This window comes from Carassius carassius, chromosome 25 (genome assembly GCF_963082965.1).
Source record: "Carassius carassius chromosome 25, fCarCar2.1, whole genome shotgun sequence".
NCBI lineage: Eukaryota > Metazoa > Chordata > Actinopteri > Cypriniformes > Cyprinidae > Carassius > Carassius carassius.
In genome coordinates this window covers 17,930,343-17,949,690 of record NC_081779.1, presented here as the reverse complement: position 1 = coordinate 17,949,690, position 19,348 = coordinate 17,930,343, and the positions used below count along the sequence as shown (strand labels likewise).

General features: G+C 39.6%; 1 protein-coding gene across 18 annotated transcripts in view; it reads right to left on the bottom strand.

Moving 5' to 3' along the window:
• The window catches only part of macf1a (microtubule actin crosslinking factor 1a), a 165,749-nt gene that overhangs the window by 66,176 nt on the left and 80,225 nt on the right, over positions 1-19,348 (bottom strand). For 17 of the 18 annotated variants that reach the window (XM_059509717.1, XM_059509726.1, XM_059509724.1 and 14 more), the window contains 20 exons: positions 18,440-18,601; positions 18,106-18,210; positions 17,926-18,021; positions 17,711-17,836; positions 16,426-16,578; positions 14,774-14,928; positions 14,039-14,165; positions 13,764-13,947; positions 13,509-13,675; positions 13,223-13,401; positions 12,971-13,109; positions 9,308-9,501; positions 9,058-9,217; positions 8,890-8,973; positions 8,648-8,755; positions 8,431-8,529; positions 8,162-8,281; positions 7,940-8,031; positions 7,046-7,181; positions 171-5,356 (listed from right to left, as the gene is read on the bottom strand). In XM_059509717.1, the coding sequence (XP_059365700.1) occupies positions 171-5,356; positions 7,046-7,181; positions 7,940-8,031; positions 8,162-8,281; positions 8,431-8,529; positions 8,648-8,755; positions 8,890-8,973; positions 9,058-9,217; positions 9,308-9,501; positions 12,971-13,109; positions 13,223-13,401; positions 13,509-13,675; positions 13,764-13,947; positions 14,039-14,165; positions 14,774-14,928; positions 16,426-16,578; positions 17,711-17,836; positions 17,926-18,021; positions 18,106-18,210; positions 18,440-18,601 (7,772 nt within the window). The remainder of the gene's footprint in view (positions 1-170; positions 5,357-7,045; positions 7,182-7,939; positions 8,032-8,161; positions 8,282-8,430; positions 8,530-8,647; positions 8,756-8,889; positions 8,974-9,057; positions 9,218-9,307; positions 9,502-12,970; positions 13,110-13,222; positions 13,402-13,508; positions 13,676-13,763; positions 13,948-14,038; positions 14,166-14,773; positions 14,929-16,425; positions 16,579-17,710; positions 17,837-17,925; positions 18,022-18,105; positions 18,211-18,439; positions 18,602-19,348) is intronic. The other variant, XM_059509721.1, reaches the window with a different exon arrangement.

Below are 19,348 nucleotides of genomic sequence, written 5' to 3'. Positions count from 1 at the left end.
TGCTGTCCTGCATCACTGCATCAACCAATTGTTCCTTACTTTCTAAATCAGGACAGACGTCAAAAGATTCAAGCTCCTCTTTTTCCAGAAGATCTGCATCTTTTATTTCAGCTTCTGTAAGATATGATAATTGTGGTGATGGTATACTCAATAGACTTTTCTCAAGTGACATTTTATTAGGGGTCATTCTCTCTGATATCATCTCAGGAAATAAAGAACTAGATGGTCCTTTCATTGAGGAAGCTGGTATTTTGGAACTTTTCCTCTCATCTTCATCTACAAGGCCCATGCTGTGTTGAAGTTCCGCAGCCATTTCTGTAGAAATAAGTCCATATTCAACTGCCTCAGTAATGCTGGAGACCCTCTGTCCACTGGTTGGACTGAGCAACCCCCCTTTCAAGAGTTGATTTGTAGCAATACATCTCGCCATGTCTTTATCAACTAAGCCTTTATTTAAAGCCTCTGGAAGAAGCAAACGCTCTCCACTATAAATGTTAATGATACCCCCAGCACCTGCTTGACTCTGCAATACTCTCACTGCTGGTATGGGATCTACTTGGCCTGCCTTAATTGCCTGTGGTAAGGTCATCATTTCATTAGTTTGTTTATGTGGAACACCTCTGAAAGGTCTCACTTCAAGGAATCTCTGCCCTGTCTCAATGTCAATTTTACCCTGGTTTAACAGCTCAGAGTAGGACACAACACAAGCTTTATGAGGGTCCAACAATCCGCTCTTCACATTGGGTGAGGCCATAGCTTTATTTGCCGTTTCATCATCTAGAAGCCCTTTAGAAACAGCTTCACTCAGAGTAATCCTGCTTTTTGATGCATTGTCATAAATAGAACCTGTAGAGGCCTGAAGAAATGAAGTGTCTTGATCCAATCTACATGGCTCTTGGCCTTTGAAAGCCTTCTCCAGATCCATCAACTTTGGAGCGACTGTGTGATCTATGAGACCCAGGTTTAGTGCATCCACGACAGTAAGGCGAACACCAGAGTCGTGATGCACAATGCCACCTTCTGCAACCTGCTGGCATAGAATCGTCTGAGCCTCACCCTGTCCAATTAAACCAGTTTGAAGGGCTTGTTCCAGTGGGACAGGTTTTTTGGTTTTTGGGTCCACCACTCCTTTCATCTGTAACTGTAGTGCCAACTTGTTTTGCACTGCATTTTGATCTGAACATTTTCTTCTGCATGACTTTTCCAGTGAAAGCAGCTTTTCTTTCTTACATTCTTCAATCAACCCAAGGTTGGCTGCAAGGGTAACTGATACGTTCTTGTCCCTTTGTAGGTCAACTATTCCCCCTGACACAACCTGGGCTTCAAGAAGTCGAGCAGAGGTATCAGAGTCCAACAGGCCTGCCTCAGCAGCTTCCTTTACTGAGCAGAGCCGTCCATGCTCCACATCAATCACACCGGCTAATATCTTTTCTGAATGAAGAACACGGGCTATCAAGTCCTCATCCAACATGCCTTTTTGTATCACATCCTCAACACTAAGTGACTTACAGGCTTTAATATCCAGAAAACCACCAAAGAGTCCAGCTTTTTCCATAAGCTTAATAACAGTGTGCCCTGGAAGCAAACCCTGTGCCAGAGCTTCATCCAAGAGAACTTTGTGGCCACCTACAGTTACAAGACCCCCTTGTTGCAGATCCATTGCCATACTCCCAATCTTCAAATCATCATCATCACTTAGTTCTACTGACAAAGTCTTCCTTTCTGAAGGGAATAATTTCTTATCTTTACCAGGCTGATAAAATATTATTTTATTTTCCTTGTGTTCAACCATTTTCTTTACTTCCTCTGGGTGTTTTGCAGCCAGGGCTTCATCTGGTTTGACATTCAGCTGATCATACTGTCCTACGTTTACAGTATCTTTTAGAGAAGTATGTGCACTGCTTTCACTCATGTCAAACATATTTTGTTCCATTATCCCTAAAAATACCCCACTACTATCTGTTTGTTCCAAGACAAGTGTTTGCTTATTTTTAGATTCATTTAATGTTGAATCTATAATTTGATTCGGAGAGGGCGCCCCATTATCTGACACAGTCTTCAGCAGGGTTGAACTTGTGTGAAAAGGCACTGTTAAATTTAGGTCTATCCATGTCGAGGGTGCAAAATATTCCTCTGTCCTTTCTATAGTCTCACCCAGATCAGTCTTCATGTTGGCAGTTTTATTTACATTAATCTTGGGCTCTTCATATTGCCCTGATGACAGAACATTATTTTGCCAGTACTCTTCTTGTGAAGGCTCTATAAAGGCTTTTACTGTGGCTGTCAAGAGTGGAAACACTTCCTCTGCTCTTTCTATGGTCTCACCCATTTTTGTGTCCTTCCTGTCAATTTCATGTTTTTTAATCTCATGTTCATCACATTCTCCTGACATAAGTTCCTCTTGCCAAACCTCATGTGAAGGCTCCATTAAAGTTCCTTCTGTCCCTGTCAAGGGAGCAAGATCTCCTTCTGCTCTGTCTATTGTCTCTCTCACATCAGCATACCTCCAGGCAATTTTACCTTTTAAAATTGTAGATTCATCACATTCTCCTGATGACAGAACTCCCTCTTGCCAAACAATTTCATGTGTAGGCTCAAAAATTGTTATTTCTGAGCTTGTTAAAGCTGCAACATCCTCCTCTGGTCTTTCTAGTGTCTCACCGATGTTAGTCTTATTGCTAAAAGTTTCATCTTTTTTAATACTGGGTTCTTTATATTGTCCTGATGAAAGAACTTTCTGTTGTAAATTTGCTTTATTTAAAGGCTCTATAAAAGCTCTGTCTGTGCCTGTCAAGGGGGCACAATCTTTCTCAGCTTTTTCTATCATCTCACCCATACCAATGTTCCTCCAGGCAATTTCACCTTTTATAATAATGGGTCCTTCACATTCTCCTGATGACAGAACTTTGTCTTGGCAAACAACTTCATGTGAAGGCTCTATAAAGGCTATTTCTGAGTCAGTTAAACCTGCAACATCTTGTGTCTCACCTATGTTAGTCATCTTGCTGGCAATTTCATATTTTTTACTCTTGGGTTCTTTATATTGTCCTGATGATAGAACTTCCTCTTGTAAGTTCTCTTTATGTAAAGGCACTATAAAAGCTCTGGCTGTGCCTGTCAAGGGTGCAAAATCTTTGTCTAAACTTTCTACTGTCTCACTTACATCAGAGTTTGTCCAGGCAATTTTACCCTTTAAAACCTTGGGTTTTTCATGTCCTCCTGGTGACAGAACTTTCTCTTGCCAGTCCTCTTTATGTGAAGGCACTATAAAGGGTCTGTCTTTACTTGCCAAGTGTGGAAGATCTTTCTCTGCTAGTTCAATAGACTCACCCGCATCAGTATTGCTTACAATTTCATCTTTTTTAATCTTCGGTTCTTCAAATTCTCTTGATAATAGAACATTCTCATGCCAAACCTCTGCATGTGAAGGCTCTATAAAAGTTCTGTCTGTGCCTGTCAAACATGCAAGATCTTCCACTGCTCCTTCTATTGTCTTACTCATGTCAGTGTTTTTCCAGTCAAACAAAACCTCTTCTTGAATCTCTTCATTTGAAAGCTCTATAAACGTTAAGTTTGTTTCTGTCAATGATGCAAGATCTTGTTCTTTTCTTTCTACTGTCTCTCTTATATCAGTGATCTTGCAGGCATTTTTACCTTTTATCTTGGGTTGTTCATACTCTTCTGATGACAGAACTTTCTCTTGTAAATCTACTTTATGCAAAGGCTCTTTAAAGGTTTTGTTGGTGACCATCAAGGGTGCAAGATCTTCCCCTGCCATCTCTATAGTCTCTTCCAAATAAGAGTCCTTGCAGGAAATTTCATATTGTATAATTTTGGGTTCTTCATGTTCTTCCTCTTCAATCACACTAATAGCTTCACTGTCCAGTGTAACTCTAATGTTATCAGAGCTTTTGTGTAGGACTGGTCTGACAAGGTTTTTGGTTTTAACATTTTCACATATTAGTTCTACCAGTTCTGGTTCTAGTAGCACTAGGCGTTCTCCTGAGTGAGCATCAATGTAGCTGTGTTTCATCACTTGAGTGAGAAGGCGGTATTGAACCTGTTCTTCTGACCTACCTTCCTCTGTGATGGGAAAGTCATAATTGACACCTGCATGTGAGGCAGGGGGTGATGAAGAATTGGCAGATCTAGAACTCAGTCGCTTCATATATGAGGAACTTGACTGATTCACACTGGGAAGGACATCTGGAACCTGGATCTGTTTTAGGATCTCCACTGCCTGTGGCTTAATTATCTTATGGGCTTGATTTAGAGGAACCACCTGTCCCCTCTCAGGCAGATATACTGCACCAACAGAATCACGTTTTCTCAGGGCTTTTGCAGCAAGCTCTCTATTGACAACACCCTCTTTAAGTGCCTCACTTACAGGAAACAACTCCCCTGATTCTGGTAACATTATTGCCATGAAAGACTGGAGAGATTCCAGTGCATGTAAGGCTATGTGAGGAGAGAGAAGGTCTCTTTTTATGGCCTCATCCAACTCTAGACGCTCCCCACTGACTGGATCTATTATTCCTCCTGCTTGTAGCTGTCGTGTCATGAGGGAGCAGGCCAAGTCCTGATCAATTATGCCATGCCGAACAGCCTCATTAACAGTCAATCTGTGTCCCGAGCGGGGGTCTGTGATACCTCCAGAAAACAACTGAGCCTCCAGAAGTCGAACTGTGACATGTCGGTCAATAAGCCCCTCTTGAACAGCACAGAATATTCCCACCTTTCTGCCAGAGCATAAGCAGACAGTTCCTCCTGGCTTCTGTTTAACTGGAAAGAAGCGCAGACCTGTCTCTTGATTGACAACACAACGCTGTTGAAAGTCAACCAGACTTAGTTTTTCTGCTGTATTTGGATCAATAAGTTCTCGCCGGTGAAGACAGGATTGAAGCTTTTGACAAAGATCAGGGGATAACAATCCCTTCTCCCTTGCATTATCCAGGCTAACCATTTCTCCATTGGAACCAAACTTTAGGCTACCAGTGCTTATTTGCAGCTCAAGTATACGTACACCCACCAGCTCCTTTATGACACCTTGTCTCATAGCAGTGGTGACTGGTAATTCCTGACCCTCTGCCAATTTTACTGTTTTGACAAGACAAAGGGCAGTCTCTAACTCTTCCAGTGATTGGTAAGTATGTTTATCAATCAAACCACTGGAAAGACCCTTATTTAATGACAGTTTATCAGGGGAGTCATACTGCAATAGACCACCCATGACGACCTGTGCCTCCAACAGTACATGACAGGTGTCTTGATCTATGAGACCACGCTGTGCTGCCTGGAAAACTGGAAAGGTTTCCATGGTGCCGAGGTCAATAACTCCAGTGATTACTTCCTGGCCCTATGAAAAGATAGAAATCATACATTTTAAAAATGGTTCTTATTGGATTTTGCAGTGTATTTGTATTCACAGTTTAAATGGGAGGGAAAGAGAAAAACACCCATCACCATAGCATAACTTAAATCAGCATAAGAAGCAATCATATTGATACTAATATTCATGCATTTATTCATGGGTATAAAGGAAAATTAACAAACATATCAAGTATCATGTTCTTTAAAAACATTACTTTTTGTACATGCAAAAAAACATTTGGCAGCACAGCACTGCAGTGTGCAAAAAAATGCACAAACTGAACATTTAAAATACACTAAGAGGCCAAAGAAAAGAGAAAACAAGAACATATTGCTAGGTCAGAAAGAAAGCAACAGTAAGAAAGAAAGCAAGCACTACTTACCGTGTGAGGTGGTCCTTAGACGCACACACACTGATTGTTCGGCAGTTTGAGGTGTGATAGGGTGAGAAGCCGGATGTTAGCGATCTGCATGCCACACTCCAGCTGCCTGATATGCAACCCGGCACTGACTATCTAAATTTTCATAACACTTTTACCTAAATTCATACACTGAGTTCTTTTTAAATATTTGTTTTGAGACTTACCTATGAATGTGTGAAAGCCTTGGTTGGTATATACATATTATTTTTATTACTAATCAACTAAGGATAGTCCTGCATTCTGAATAAGACATTTTTCTTACTCCTAATTCGGAGATGTCATCTTACTTTTTCTCCCGGCAGCTGTTAGTGATTTTGAAGCAAAATGCTGATTAAATCTCACAAAGAATTACAGTATTAAAGACATGGACTGAAAACAGACAATATCACACATACAAACACACAAACAAACATAGCTGTGATCTGGACACATCATGCTCAAAGAGTGAGGTGGAGGTTTGCATAGCTGCTTTCTGCACTCAGTCTATACCAATCCATAGGAATAATATTTTGACGTCTGCTTTCTGATCTTGTTTATATCTTTAGCTTCTATCCATTCAAACACAAACATACCATTCTTCACACAGTAATCACTACATGATGACTGATATATGTATGGGTGCACAGTTCTAATTGTGGCTGCATGTGGCAACAAAACAATATGAATGTAATGACATTTATGCCTTTACATTTACATGTTTTTATGTGCCTTATTTAAATGAAATGAAAAAGAAAAGGCTATTCTACAATGTGCATGTGGCTTCAATGGTCACTAAAGTGGCTAAAGAAGCAGTTTCTGATGCCAAATAGTAACACTATTCTATTCTAATGAACAATGAGTTGCGTTTAAGCAGATGTGCTTGATTAATAATGACAAATAAGGATGGTGTTGGTGACATGATATCAGGCATGTTCTAGAAAATAGGAATGATTTAGATTTCACACCATGCTATTAATTTTTTATAACTGTTAAATAAGACAATATCTGTGAGATCTATGAATGTGATGATGAATGTTAAACCACACGTGACAGGCAACATAACCAACAAAAATAATTCACTCGCTCTGGCTCACACATACACACTGCTGTAGCATATCTCTAGCACAATGACAAAACTTGACCATAACGAAGACCAATATTTAAAGCAATATATTTGAGAAGCATTTCAACACAAGCTTTTTGCTGTTGAAGCTCGCTTTGGCAAAGTTGAACACTGCTGTCACTGCTGACTTTCTTTTGCCCCCTAACTCTACCTTGAGCTTCTTCTCTTTTGCGTGCTGCTCCTCTAGATGTTGTAACTGTGCGGCAGAACTGTCACACAGTTGATTGTAGGTGGCCGTCAGCTCATCCAGCTGGGAAACCACCTGTGCGCGCTCTTCAGGAGACAGCCTAAAGATAAATGCACTTCGTTAATAACAACGTACATGTATATTTAACATTTACTGCTACTTAGAGGTGGATGTGAATATAGTGCAGTTGTTCTCAAACTACAATACACAGCACAACCCCAAGAGGCCAGGGTTACTGTAAAATAAATCTGTTAAAAATCATATTTGAGAATTAAAATAAAGTTCAAATAAAAATAAAAGATAAATAGAAAAACAAACAATTAAAATGTCAAAATTACATAAAAACATTATAATGAACTAAAAATGAAAACATAATAGTATATACATAATAGTATATGAATAATACTAAAACAGCACTGCAAGTGGCAAAGTACGCAACTCTGAATCCCACTGGCCTTTGCAAAATTCCAAAGACTTAAAGTAAAAATATTTTCAAAGTATTTTATTAAATATACTGAAAACAGTGGAAAAGCAGTGGATAAGACACATGCCTTTGGTGTGAGAGACCCGGGTTCGAATCCACTGTGAGACACCAATGTGTCCCTGAGCAAGACACTTAAAGCCTAGTTGCTCCAGAGGCGTGCGACCTCTGACATATATAGCAATTGCAAGTCGCTTTGGATAAAAGCGTCAGCTAAATGTAAATGTATCCATTTTTAATCAGATTTAAAGTTGTTGATATCAAATATGACCTGGAGTAAATGCTCTGAAATAGATTGATCTTGACTTGGTAGCACTTGGTATAAAAAGCCTGAGAACCAATGTATGTGTGTTGAGGGTCGTATAGGGCAAACTCACTTGCTGGCCCGTTTTGACATCAGGAAAACTTGAGTGCTCCTGATAGCTTCAGCAACTTCTTCTTTTTTAGCTGCTAACTGCTCACTAATAGCCTAGAAGTGAGACAGATACAGTAATTCAAAGCCACTTAACACATACAGTCTACTCACTGATGATTGATACACTACTGTCTATAGAATACTTTAAAAGTCAATATTCCAATAGAAAACACTCAGAATCTACCTGCTGTGCAGCAAGTGATGGTTCAGCAGATCTGCCAGCGCGCTCCTGTAGGCCCTTGACCCAGCCGAGCAGCTCTGAGACCTGCCCCACTCGTGCCTGCCTCTCCTCTTCCACCTCTTTCTGTACAACAAAGCGGAAACATTTTCATTAAATCACAGTACACTGCATGATGAAATCTGATGTTGGCTTTATTATGGGAATACTTGTGCAAGTATACAGTAGGTTAAAATAAAAACTGAAAGTAGGAGACACAGGAAGGCATAACACACCTCTTCCTCCTCTAATCGCCGTAGTGCATCACTTATATACTTGACATGTTGTGTTGTCAAGGTAACCAGAGCTGTGTAGCGTGTGCGTAAATCCATAAACTAAGACGTAGTAGAAAAAAGTGATTAAAACATTTGAAGTCAACGTGACAACTAATGTAAATGTTATAAATATATAACATAAATTAATGTCATATGAGCCTGGTTTTCCTGCATTTACCTCCTGTGTGATGACATCTGATGAAGAGTGCATTCTCCTCCTTTTCACAGGGGACTTCTGGGTTGATTCAACAAAAGCTCTGAACGTCATGAGTTGGAGTTCATAGTCCTAATGCATAAAATGGAAGACATGGTCTAGTAAGGAGGAATATAATTTGTGAAACAAGTGTTAATGTTTCCAGTTCTCCATGATGACTAGCAGTAAGCAGTAGCCGTCACTGTTCACTTTGACAGAGTGCGTACCTTAACAGCAGCGCAGTACTGTTTAGAGTACGTCTGGCATTCATCCAGTTTGACCTGGTTCTGTTCTATCTCAGCCACCAATGCCTGCAGAAGAACAGATACTGAATCAAACACTCATCTGTTTTACAACACTTGGAAGTATTCATCAATATAAGTGTGGTCTCTCACTGTTTGCTGTGCGAGCTGTTCTGACAAAGCTCTGCTGTCCGTCTGCTCTGGTTGCGTGTTCTCCTGTTTTTTGGTGGTGTCCTCTATCCAGTGGATAAGAGAAGTGTGGCCTTCTCTGTACTGCTGCAGCACTGAACCCAGCATCTCCAGATCTGCTTGCCTGTAGGACATTATGCTTTGCGTTATAATCTGGAATATTACAGAAAATACTTGTACTCTTTCTATTTCTTTTGACTTAGAAACAACTCACCGTGTCTCCATTTGCCTGCCCACTCCGCTCCACCTCTCTGTAAGCTGTTGTGCTTTCTCCTGGTAGCGGTCCAGTTCAGGACTGCGGTCAGGGTGCAGTTTGTTGAGCTGGTTTCTGACCTCTCTAGCCTGCTGGACCTCTAAACTCAGACTCTTGAATATGTGATCCTGCTCCTCCAGCTCTGAATGCCATTTCTGCAACAGGGTAAGGGTGTTTTGAAATGCAACCAAAAAGTCAACAGAAAGTTGCCTTTCCACTGTCTCTTACAAACAACAGATCAGAAGATACTAACTTCCAGAGCTATCTGGAGTTCCAATCATACGACAAGTCCAAAACAATTTTAGAATTATAACAAAATATTTATTTGTTTGCATGGTAGAGCTGTAATCGGGCCATAAAAGTTAGGCCCGACAGGACCCGAGCCCGACAGGTTTCGGCCCGAGCCCGACAAGTACATTTTGATTGACAGCTTTTTAAAAGCCCGAACCCGTTTACAGCCCGACATTATTCAAATGTGCGCGCGCACAAAGCTCTTTTTCCTTTTGTCAAGAACGAATCATTTATACATGTTTTAACATAATTTATTCATAACTAACGTAGACTAGGCCACTTGGAAGTTGGAATAAAGAAATAAAATAAGTCCTCTGTAACATCGTAACATCTCAGCACTCTAAATAGGCATAGGCTCATTTAGCCTATAAATAGTAGTGATGTCCGATTCGTGAACGAATCGTTCAATTTAACCGGTTCTTCTTAGTGAACCGGTTGAATCAGTTCACCAAATCGAACTGAATCGTTTGAAACGGTTCGCGTCTCCAATAAGCATTAATCCACAAATAACTTAAGCTGTTAACTTTTTTAACGTGACTGACACTCCCTCTGAGTCAGAATAAACCAATATCCCGGAGAAATTCATTTACTCAAACAGTACACTGACTGAACTGCTGTGAAGACCGAACTGAAGATGAACACCGACCGAGCCAGATGACGAACAAACACGCCCACTGCTGGAGCAGTTCTCGTTCTCGAGTCAAGAACCGGTTGCATCGGTTTTCGGATCATCAGTACACTGAACTGAAAACCGTTTCTTTCGGACGCGTCCGATTCGAGAGCCGAGGAGCTGATGATACTGCGCATGTGTGATTCAGCGTGAAGCAGAATGACACACAGAGCGTCTGAACCGAACTGTTTCTTTTGGTGATTGATTCTGAACTGATTCTGTGCTAATGTTATGAGCATGGGTAAACTGAGGGCTTGAATGAAGGGCAATCTTGTGAAACGTAAGTTCATTTAATAAAAAATACATCGCAATGGATTATGTATAGTAAGTGGATCGTGGTTTCTGCGCTGATTACATCTGATTTATTTACTTTATATCTTCAAGACTTAAATCCTCATATGCACATTATTGCTGAGCTCAGTTTCATGATTATGAGGTTTTTAACTGACTAAAGTTGATTTCTGACTTTATATATTTGAATGTTTGATAGACGTGACGCCATTACGTCATTGCCAATTATGTCATTACGTCGAGCGTAAAAAAAACGCTGAACCGTTTTTTTTTTTCAACCAGTTTATTGAATCGAACCGTCCGAAAGAACCGGTTTGCGGAAAAGAATCGAACTTCGCATCACTAATAAATAGACCAACGCACCAATAAAAACGAGTCTTTTTTTAACAAATTAAATTAAATTAAATTTTAAATTAAGATGGTTATTTGGCAATAACGAAATTAAGATTTGTTTCTCCACTAGCAGCTGACGTTTAATAGAAGAATAATGCCAAGCGTTAATAATAATGCATTAGCGTAAATACCCTGTCCACATTATGCATTCAAGACTCAATGAATATTTATTTATCATTTGAAAAACCTTTACTCACAGACATTAGGCTAAGCCTACATGTTTTTGTGGAGGAAAATGAATCCACTGTAGATGACTTCAGTGCGTTCCTGCGCTCACTGATGGTGCATCATTATTCACTAATTATTCTGATTATAAACATGGTCAAAACTTTTCCACACCTCAGACTTTGCTTTAGTCTCTGATGCAACCAAAACGTAATTGCCAGAGGCAAGCCTCCATTTCACCTACTCAGCATCCATTTTCGCATCTTTCTCGCGCTAATCGAAACACATTACATGACCGCTCGTTTACCTCGCAAACCGGAGCGCAAGCCCGAACCCGGCCCGAGCCCGCGTAAAATGATATCAATTAAGCCCGAACCCCATCGGGTCCCGTCGGGTTCGGGCAAAGATCTTCAGCTCTATTGCATGGATATATTCAGTTTTATTTAGGGATGCACCGATGTATCGGGCACCGATATTTATCGGCCGATTTTTCCTCAATTTACTATGGTGGTTTATTAATGAACTGCCTGAAGGCACTGAGCTGTATAATGTCTGTTGCATAATCCTAGCGATGCTGTCTGCACATTAATGCTAATCAAATAACAAAAGACAAAAGATCGCACACTATTCTTGACTAAAAAAACTTTTGTAACTTTCATAAGTGTAGCGGACCTCATCTGAATGATGACCAAAACTTTTATGATGTCTTAAGTTTATTGCGTCCTTTTTCACTCCAAAAAAAAATCACCATAAGAGCTAAACAAAACAGCACGAGAAGTGCACATTAAACTCTCTCAGTTGCATTATCATCAACATACAGCGAATTACACAAAACACTTATTACAGTCTAACAGTAAACAAATATCAAAAAAATAAATATATACAGAACTCATGCCTTTTCAAGGGGTGCTTATTAAACCGACAAACTTTAAATCTGAAGAACTGCGTGCTTTCATTACCCATATAGCTCTGTAGACCAGAAAACCCATCAAAATAAGAGTCCCTCCTTAGTAAAGGAGATCTCATTCACATTTAAACTTACAAAAAAATATTAAAATGTATACAAAAACAAATAAACCATAATAAAGTCTGTTACAATAAAGAAGAATTCATATTTAATTTATACAATGAAAACATAATTTTAAATTTTTTTACTTCTCACTTCTGTACCTGAAAACTGTTAAACCTACCTAAAAAGCACAGTTTATATAATATGTATCTTTGTTTTGTTCTATTTATGTAGGCCTGCTGAATGTTAAATGGATCCAATCCATGTTCATAAGAAATTATTTGATGATGCAGCAGTAAAATTGCTGGTCTAATTTAATGCAGGTGTTTTTGAACTTTGCTGATTTAAAACATGCTAAAAATACAATCTATTTTGATGTTAAAATTTCAAATAAGAGAGGAAGTGACAAATATACAAATATCGGAATCAGCCAATAAGTGTTTGTTAAAATTGGTATCGGTCCCAAAAAATCCAATCGTTGCATCCCTAGTTTTAATATTCACTTATTTAAGCATGGTGAATAAGAAGGTAACTGCTTTAGCACAACCAATCTGAAAGTTCTGTGCAACTGACACTAGGGGCGAAATGCAATTTTAGTGAATGTCGAAGATGGTGGGAAAGCAGTTTAACAAAAAGTCTGCATCATGAATCTATTTCTTTTGAGGCAGCAAAATCCTAACCTAAAACATTGTTTTTTTAATTAAACAAATATTGTCTCATGAGGATAATGTCAAATTAACAAATATTACTTTGGCGTTTAGTTGATATGGTTGAGAAATTTGTCAAATAACAGCAGGTGTCTCACCTTTAATTGCTCTCTCAAGGCCTGGATTGCAGCAGTATCAGCGGGCACCATATCCTCTTCACTCAGTCGACTCTCATACTTTCTCACCTGACTTTCTGCAGCCTGCAGGCTTCTCGTCAATACATCAACCGTCTTCAATCTGGCAGATGCAGAGAAACAGACACTCAAAATATGGTTGTCTATTAAGGCCAAACAAGGGTTGATGACTAAGAGTACATGCATACATGAATTGAAATGACTCAGTGTACTAACTTTTGCAGATAAACAGAGGAGAGGGAGTTGAGTTTCTCTATGTGCTCAACGGCCAGGTTGAGCTCAGAGCGTAGGACAGGCACACTAGAAGAGGAAGGCTTCTCCTCAAAGAAGTTCACACAGCGACGTGACACCTCACCCAAATCTGACTGAAGTCCTTTCAGATCCTGCTGAAGTTTCTGTAAAACCATTAAAGGAATCTTCAGACATTTCTTTTTTTAAGACTCCATGAAATTCAAATGACATCTGCGCAGTAGAGGGCGTAGTTGTGCTGATCACTCCTAACCTTTTGCTCTGCTATGTGAACTGCATTGTCTGCAACGTCTCCTGATATTGTGCTGGGGTGTGGAGTCTGTATGCCACACATCAGTCTGCTCTCTGCATCCTCCAGATGGGACCTGATGCTCTTCAGCTCTGAGAGGTAAGCACGAGAGGCCAACTCATCCTTCTCCACTGAAAAAAAACAATAATAACTTCTTAGCACCATGTTATGGTTTCATAGCAAGTTATCAATACACTCATGAACACAGGACCATCTTACCTGTCTCCAAAGAGACCTGCAGTGTTTGGCAACGTTCACGGCAGTTCTCAGTTTCTCTCTCTAGCTCACAGCGTTCAGTTGGCGTGAAAAGGGAGCTCTCGTGACTGTCCGTAAGGAAATCGGACAAGTGGGCGTTAAGGTTGTCTAAAGCATGCTGTCTCTCTTCTGGAGCCTGCAAGCGCATCTAGAGAGAAAGACAAATGATTATGACAAACCTCTGAAAGAGGTCCAATAAGATAGTACATGGAAAATTGGGGAAACTTTGTGGTACTAACTGTGTCCAGACTCCAGGAGGAAATATTTCGTATGTCTTTCTGCAGGTAGTGCCAGGAGACCACGCTCTTCATGTTGACATGCAGCTGGTGCCACAGAGACATGACATTCTGGTACATCTGCTCCATTCTAGACAAAGAGAAAATTAAATCTCACATAGTTTATATAGCTGTTTATGTAAGACAATAAGACAAAAAGACAATACAACATAATACAAATACAATACAAAATTTATGATTTTTTGGTGTTTGTGTTATAGTGCACAATTCATTATTCTTAAAAAAAAAAATCCATTTGCAAAAAGACAATTAGAGTGGTGTTTGACCCAGTGCTATTTACATATAATAAAGTTTTAGTAATTTTATGTTTTTTTTCGGCATTTTTTTTTTGTAAGTTTTAGTAAATTTCTAAACTTACACTTATTTTATTTCAACATTTTTTAATTTTAAGTTCTAATATTTATATTTTATTTTTAGCTTTATTTAAATTAATGAAAACATTTCTAATAGTTTTAGTTTAGTTTAATAGTACTTGTCTGGCCACTAAAATGCTTGGGTAGATGCTAGCATTGCTTGGTCATTCTTAGGGCATTCTGGGTGGCTTCTTATTGGTTATTTCTATGCCATACATTGTTTCACTCAAAAATATGCCACATTACAGAAAACATATTCCTGAATGTGTGTGAGATCCTGATTAACAATGTTTATAAGGAACCTGTAAGGATCTGTGTGCTGTACCTGCTGGCAGTGTCGATGGCTTCCTGATTAGGGGCCGGAATGGTGAAACACACAGATGGCACCATGGCCTCATTTCCAGTAGGACTGATGACCTTCCACTTAGTCCTCTGAGAGTTATCCTCCAGTACACACTCCTCTCCTTTGGTGATCGTGATCTGAGAAAGAGAGAAAGATGAAGACAGAAAAAGAAAAGGAAGGGACAGAAAAAGGGATGGAAAAAAACATAATGGGTAAAGGATTTGAAAAACTGAGCAAAAAAGCAGAACTGATGGTCAGTGTTGATAAAAATGTGAAGGGATTCAAAATATTAACCAAAGGATGAGGAATAAAATGTTAATGCTAATGGCCTTCATATGAACTGAATTACATGAAATGTGAATTTTGTGGAATAATGCCTTACTTCACTAACATATCTTTTCAACTGACCTGGCAAAAAAAAATAAAAAATAAAATCCTAAGTACTCCTCTTATGCAGTTTGATGTGAGACTGTATTTGCCTTTTCAGCCTAACTTTGCCCAGGCTAACATGTAAGCTATAGGCTTTAATAACCCTCAGGGCAACATAAAATGAAAAGCAAGTAAATAAAACATGTGAGGGCACTTTCTAGTGTCCCACCTCAACTCTCACCCTTGCACACAGAGAACATTATGTTTCACAATATGTTGCGTATTGGTATGTAATTTTAACTAACAAAGGGAAACCACGTGCTTGTGACTGATAAATACAATATCATTAAAATGGCATAGCAAGTCAACATGCAACATGCTCCCACAATGGAAAATAGAAGATTTATTGGGCTGGGAGAAAAAAAAAACAAATTCTTAATATATATGGCGCTCTTTCAATGTACAGGACGCCTGAGATAAAGCAGGGGTCTCTTGTGTACAGGGCCAGGCCAGAGGGCAAAGGTCAGAGGAGTAGAGCGGTCGGAAATAGTACCTGAAAGTTGGCCTTGCCCAGCCCCGCAGACACACATAAAGAGGAAGGGAGAAGGAAGAAAACAGAGAGAGAAAGACGGGGTTAAATTGAGGAAAAAAGGAAAAGGAGGAAAATTGAGGGAGGGCAGAGAAAAGGGGGGTGGGACAGGGTAAAGGAGGGAGAAAGAGATTACTTTTGGGTATTTAGCAGTTCTCGTCTGACCGAGACAATATGATCAGGAAAAGAAACAGGGCCATAGCTGGGAGAGTCAATGAGCATTTGTATTCGGAATACAGATGAATATTCAATAAATGACAGCATCTCATTTCATCACTGACAGAGTATGTGATGTGTGAATGAAGAGCATCATAGATTCAGATTGGTAGATTAGGTCTGTTCATCACTCATAATGTGTCTCACCTCCACTTTCTCAGAATTCTTTGCTAACAGCTAAATGAGCATAGGACAGATATTTTGGATATATTTTGGTCAATGGCACCTTTACCCCTTTTATACTTTCATTTTATACTATACTTGACTTTTTTTTTTCAGGTGGGGTAGGAATAGGCTACAAATGCAAAGCTCAGAAAAACTAAATTAGGATCGAGTTAATTTTCCAAATGTGATCTTAGCTCAGTTCTTAAGAGCATACAGATCAATGCAGGGTCGAGATGTGGGAAGGTAAAGCTAAGCAAATAGGATGTGATGGTGAGATATCTGGAGCATGTTATACCTCTATTTGTCGGTAGTCACAGATGGCACGAACGGGTGCGGTGGTGCCCAGGTTACTATCTGCACTGCGTGGACGGAGCTGGACTACAGACTTGGCTCGGCCTACAAGGCTGGCCACTGTACTGCGGTATTCAATCAATTGTTCTTTCTCCTCCTGAAAAAGAAAATATATAAGTCAATCAAACAGTTAACAAAAATAAAAACTACAGAGTAATTTGATGTTAGAGGTTCAAATTTATTTATTCTGTAACCAAAGGTGTCTGAACAATAAACTTAATTCAATACATTTTTAAACTCATTCAGTCTCTGCAAGGTCCCCATAATTGGAATTTCTTCCATTGCTTGTTTTTCCATTCAAATTAACTGAATGTATATGTGCTTTCATTATAATAAATATTCATTTTTTCTCACTAAAATAGATTAGTGACTTTCAAAATGGCTTTAAGGAAATGAAAGACCATCACTGATATTCTTCCCTGGGTTATTATTTTCTTAGCAAGAGTATATGGTTTGACACATCCATGAAAAGCTCATGAGGTTTTCATTAGTTCTGACTTTGGGAAGCAGAGGCCGACAGAAAGAGCTAATAACATTATGTTTGCTGCAAAAAATTAAGTGATGATAAATTTGACTGCATATCAGCATGGGGATGGAGTTCATCAAAACCACGGAGGATTTTCAGAGCAACGACGAGGGTGAAATAATGACAAACATGTCACAACCTTATTTGAGGCATATCAATTGTTACTTATTAAACCAAATGTGCGGTTTTGTTTTTTTCTGTCAAATACGTAAATGAAATCCCCCACAGTGAGAGCTAGAAAAATGGTTTATGTCTAACATCAATGCAGCTGTGTGAATAATAGTCAGTATTAGTGGATCACTAGGAACCACCTAATGGCCAGGGTTATATTTACTCATTAATTTTCATAAAAAATGTTTACATTTTTATTGAGAACAAAATGTTAAAAAACATTTTTATTGAGAACATAATCCATACCAGATTCTATCTAATTTTTAATGCATTCATGTCCTTACTGATCTCTCCAGACTGGGTCTCTCTTCCGTATGGCCAAAGAGGATATGCCCATCGCTCTGCCTGCTCTAGTGCAATTCCTCTCTCATACTGCCATCTGTCATACTGTATGTGAGGACACTCACCACCTCCTGTGCACTCATTGTGCTCAAATATTCACAATCCTCAAATGAGTACAATCTCCTATGCTCAGCTCATAAAATATGTATAAATCAACAGGTTTTTTTTTTAAGTAAGAGGGAAGACCCACCATGGAGTCCTGCAGCAGGTCTTCCAATCTCCCTAGTCTGCTGTTTTTATCACAGGTGTACTGTCTCTTAATGGTGTCTTGTAACTGACGTAGATAGCTTTCACAGTCCCGTGCATCACTCATAAACTATAAAACAAAAACATGACATTAAAACCCCAAGTTAACAATGTAATTCTGAATGATATTCTATTGAAAACAGACTCTTGACTCATTACCTGGAAGTAGGTAGTGTTGTTCTTGAGATGCTGCTCCACACATATGCAGAGCTCTTTGATCCACTGCCACTGTGTCTGCAGGGCAGCACTGTAGGCCTGTGATCAGAGGACAACAGGTCATGACAGAGTTCCAAATCTGATATTAAACCATGTGTATTGAGGTCAGTGAGTGAAGCTCACCTCTACTGTTTGTTTGGCTGGGTGGTTCTCTTGACACAGGTGGTCAGCTGTCTCCTGGAGAGAGTGCATCACTTCCTGTTTTTCCTCCAGCTCTGACCTCGTGTCCTACAAGAGAGTAAGGAGAATTTGAGATACTGCTCAAATCCAGAACAATGTAATGAGCAACTGCAACTACATAAAAGTCAGCATAAAAGGAAAAATCACCAATCATGCATTTTATCGCTCTTATTGTGAAAGATTCATCCAGTCCATTCCAAAATCCAATCAACAACAACAATCAATGCATAGAACCAAGTATGATGACTACAGAATCTTTCTATAGATTTAGTCTTACAGAATATTGCTCTCTTTTGGCAGCCATGTTGGTGTTGCTGTCGCTCCAGTCGAAGGCCAGCTCCTCCTCCTCCCTCTCATTGAGCCAGATCAGCTCCTCAGTGCAGTGGGACACAAAAGTTCGAAGGCTCTCTAGGCAACGCAGTCGCCATGACGAATGTTCCTGTGACAACACAAAACAACATTCATAACATTGGCCATATCACGCGGCCAACCGCTCAGTCTGATGCTTTTCCCGTGGTAAACAAGGACCCTTGGTAGGCCTGGGACGGTTACCGCATTACCGCAATACCGCGGTCACGTGACGCCTACCGCGGGTCTAAACCTGTAACCGTCATCACCGCACAAAAAAAAAAAAAAACCTTGGCCTGCACATCTGAATACCTTCGGCAGAAGTCAAATGAGCCATTTTAATCTAGATTAATTCCAAGATTACAGTGAGATTAATCTAGATTAAAAATGTATCTATGCACCTCTAATAGGCTAATAGCATTCCATTTGTATTGACTATTAGGCCTAGAGTACCTGTGTAATGTCTTGTAGCCTATATATTGAATTTCATTTAATTTTACTAAAGCATAAAATACAGGCGGATGACTCATGAGAAAGCCAAAAAAGCAGGACCTCAGTTTTTAATTGCACGTGCTTATTCTGCTTAACACAATTCTCTCACGTGGTTGCGCAGCCGACAATTGAGCATTTAAGCTACTATTCCATCGAAACATGGCAGAGAGGGCTAACTTGGTGGCAAAGCCAAATGTCACGTCGCCAATATGGGCACATTTTGGCTTTGAACCTGATGAAAAAGGACTTCCAGGCAATTTTAATGAGCCCATTTGTAGAATTTGCTACAAAAAGATTCCGGTATCACGTTCAAATACGTCCAACCTGAGGACGCATCTTCGAATCC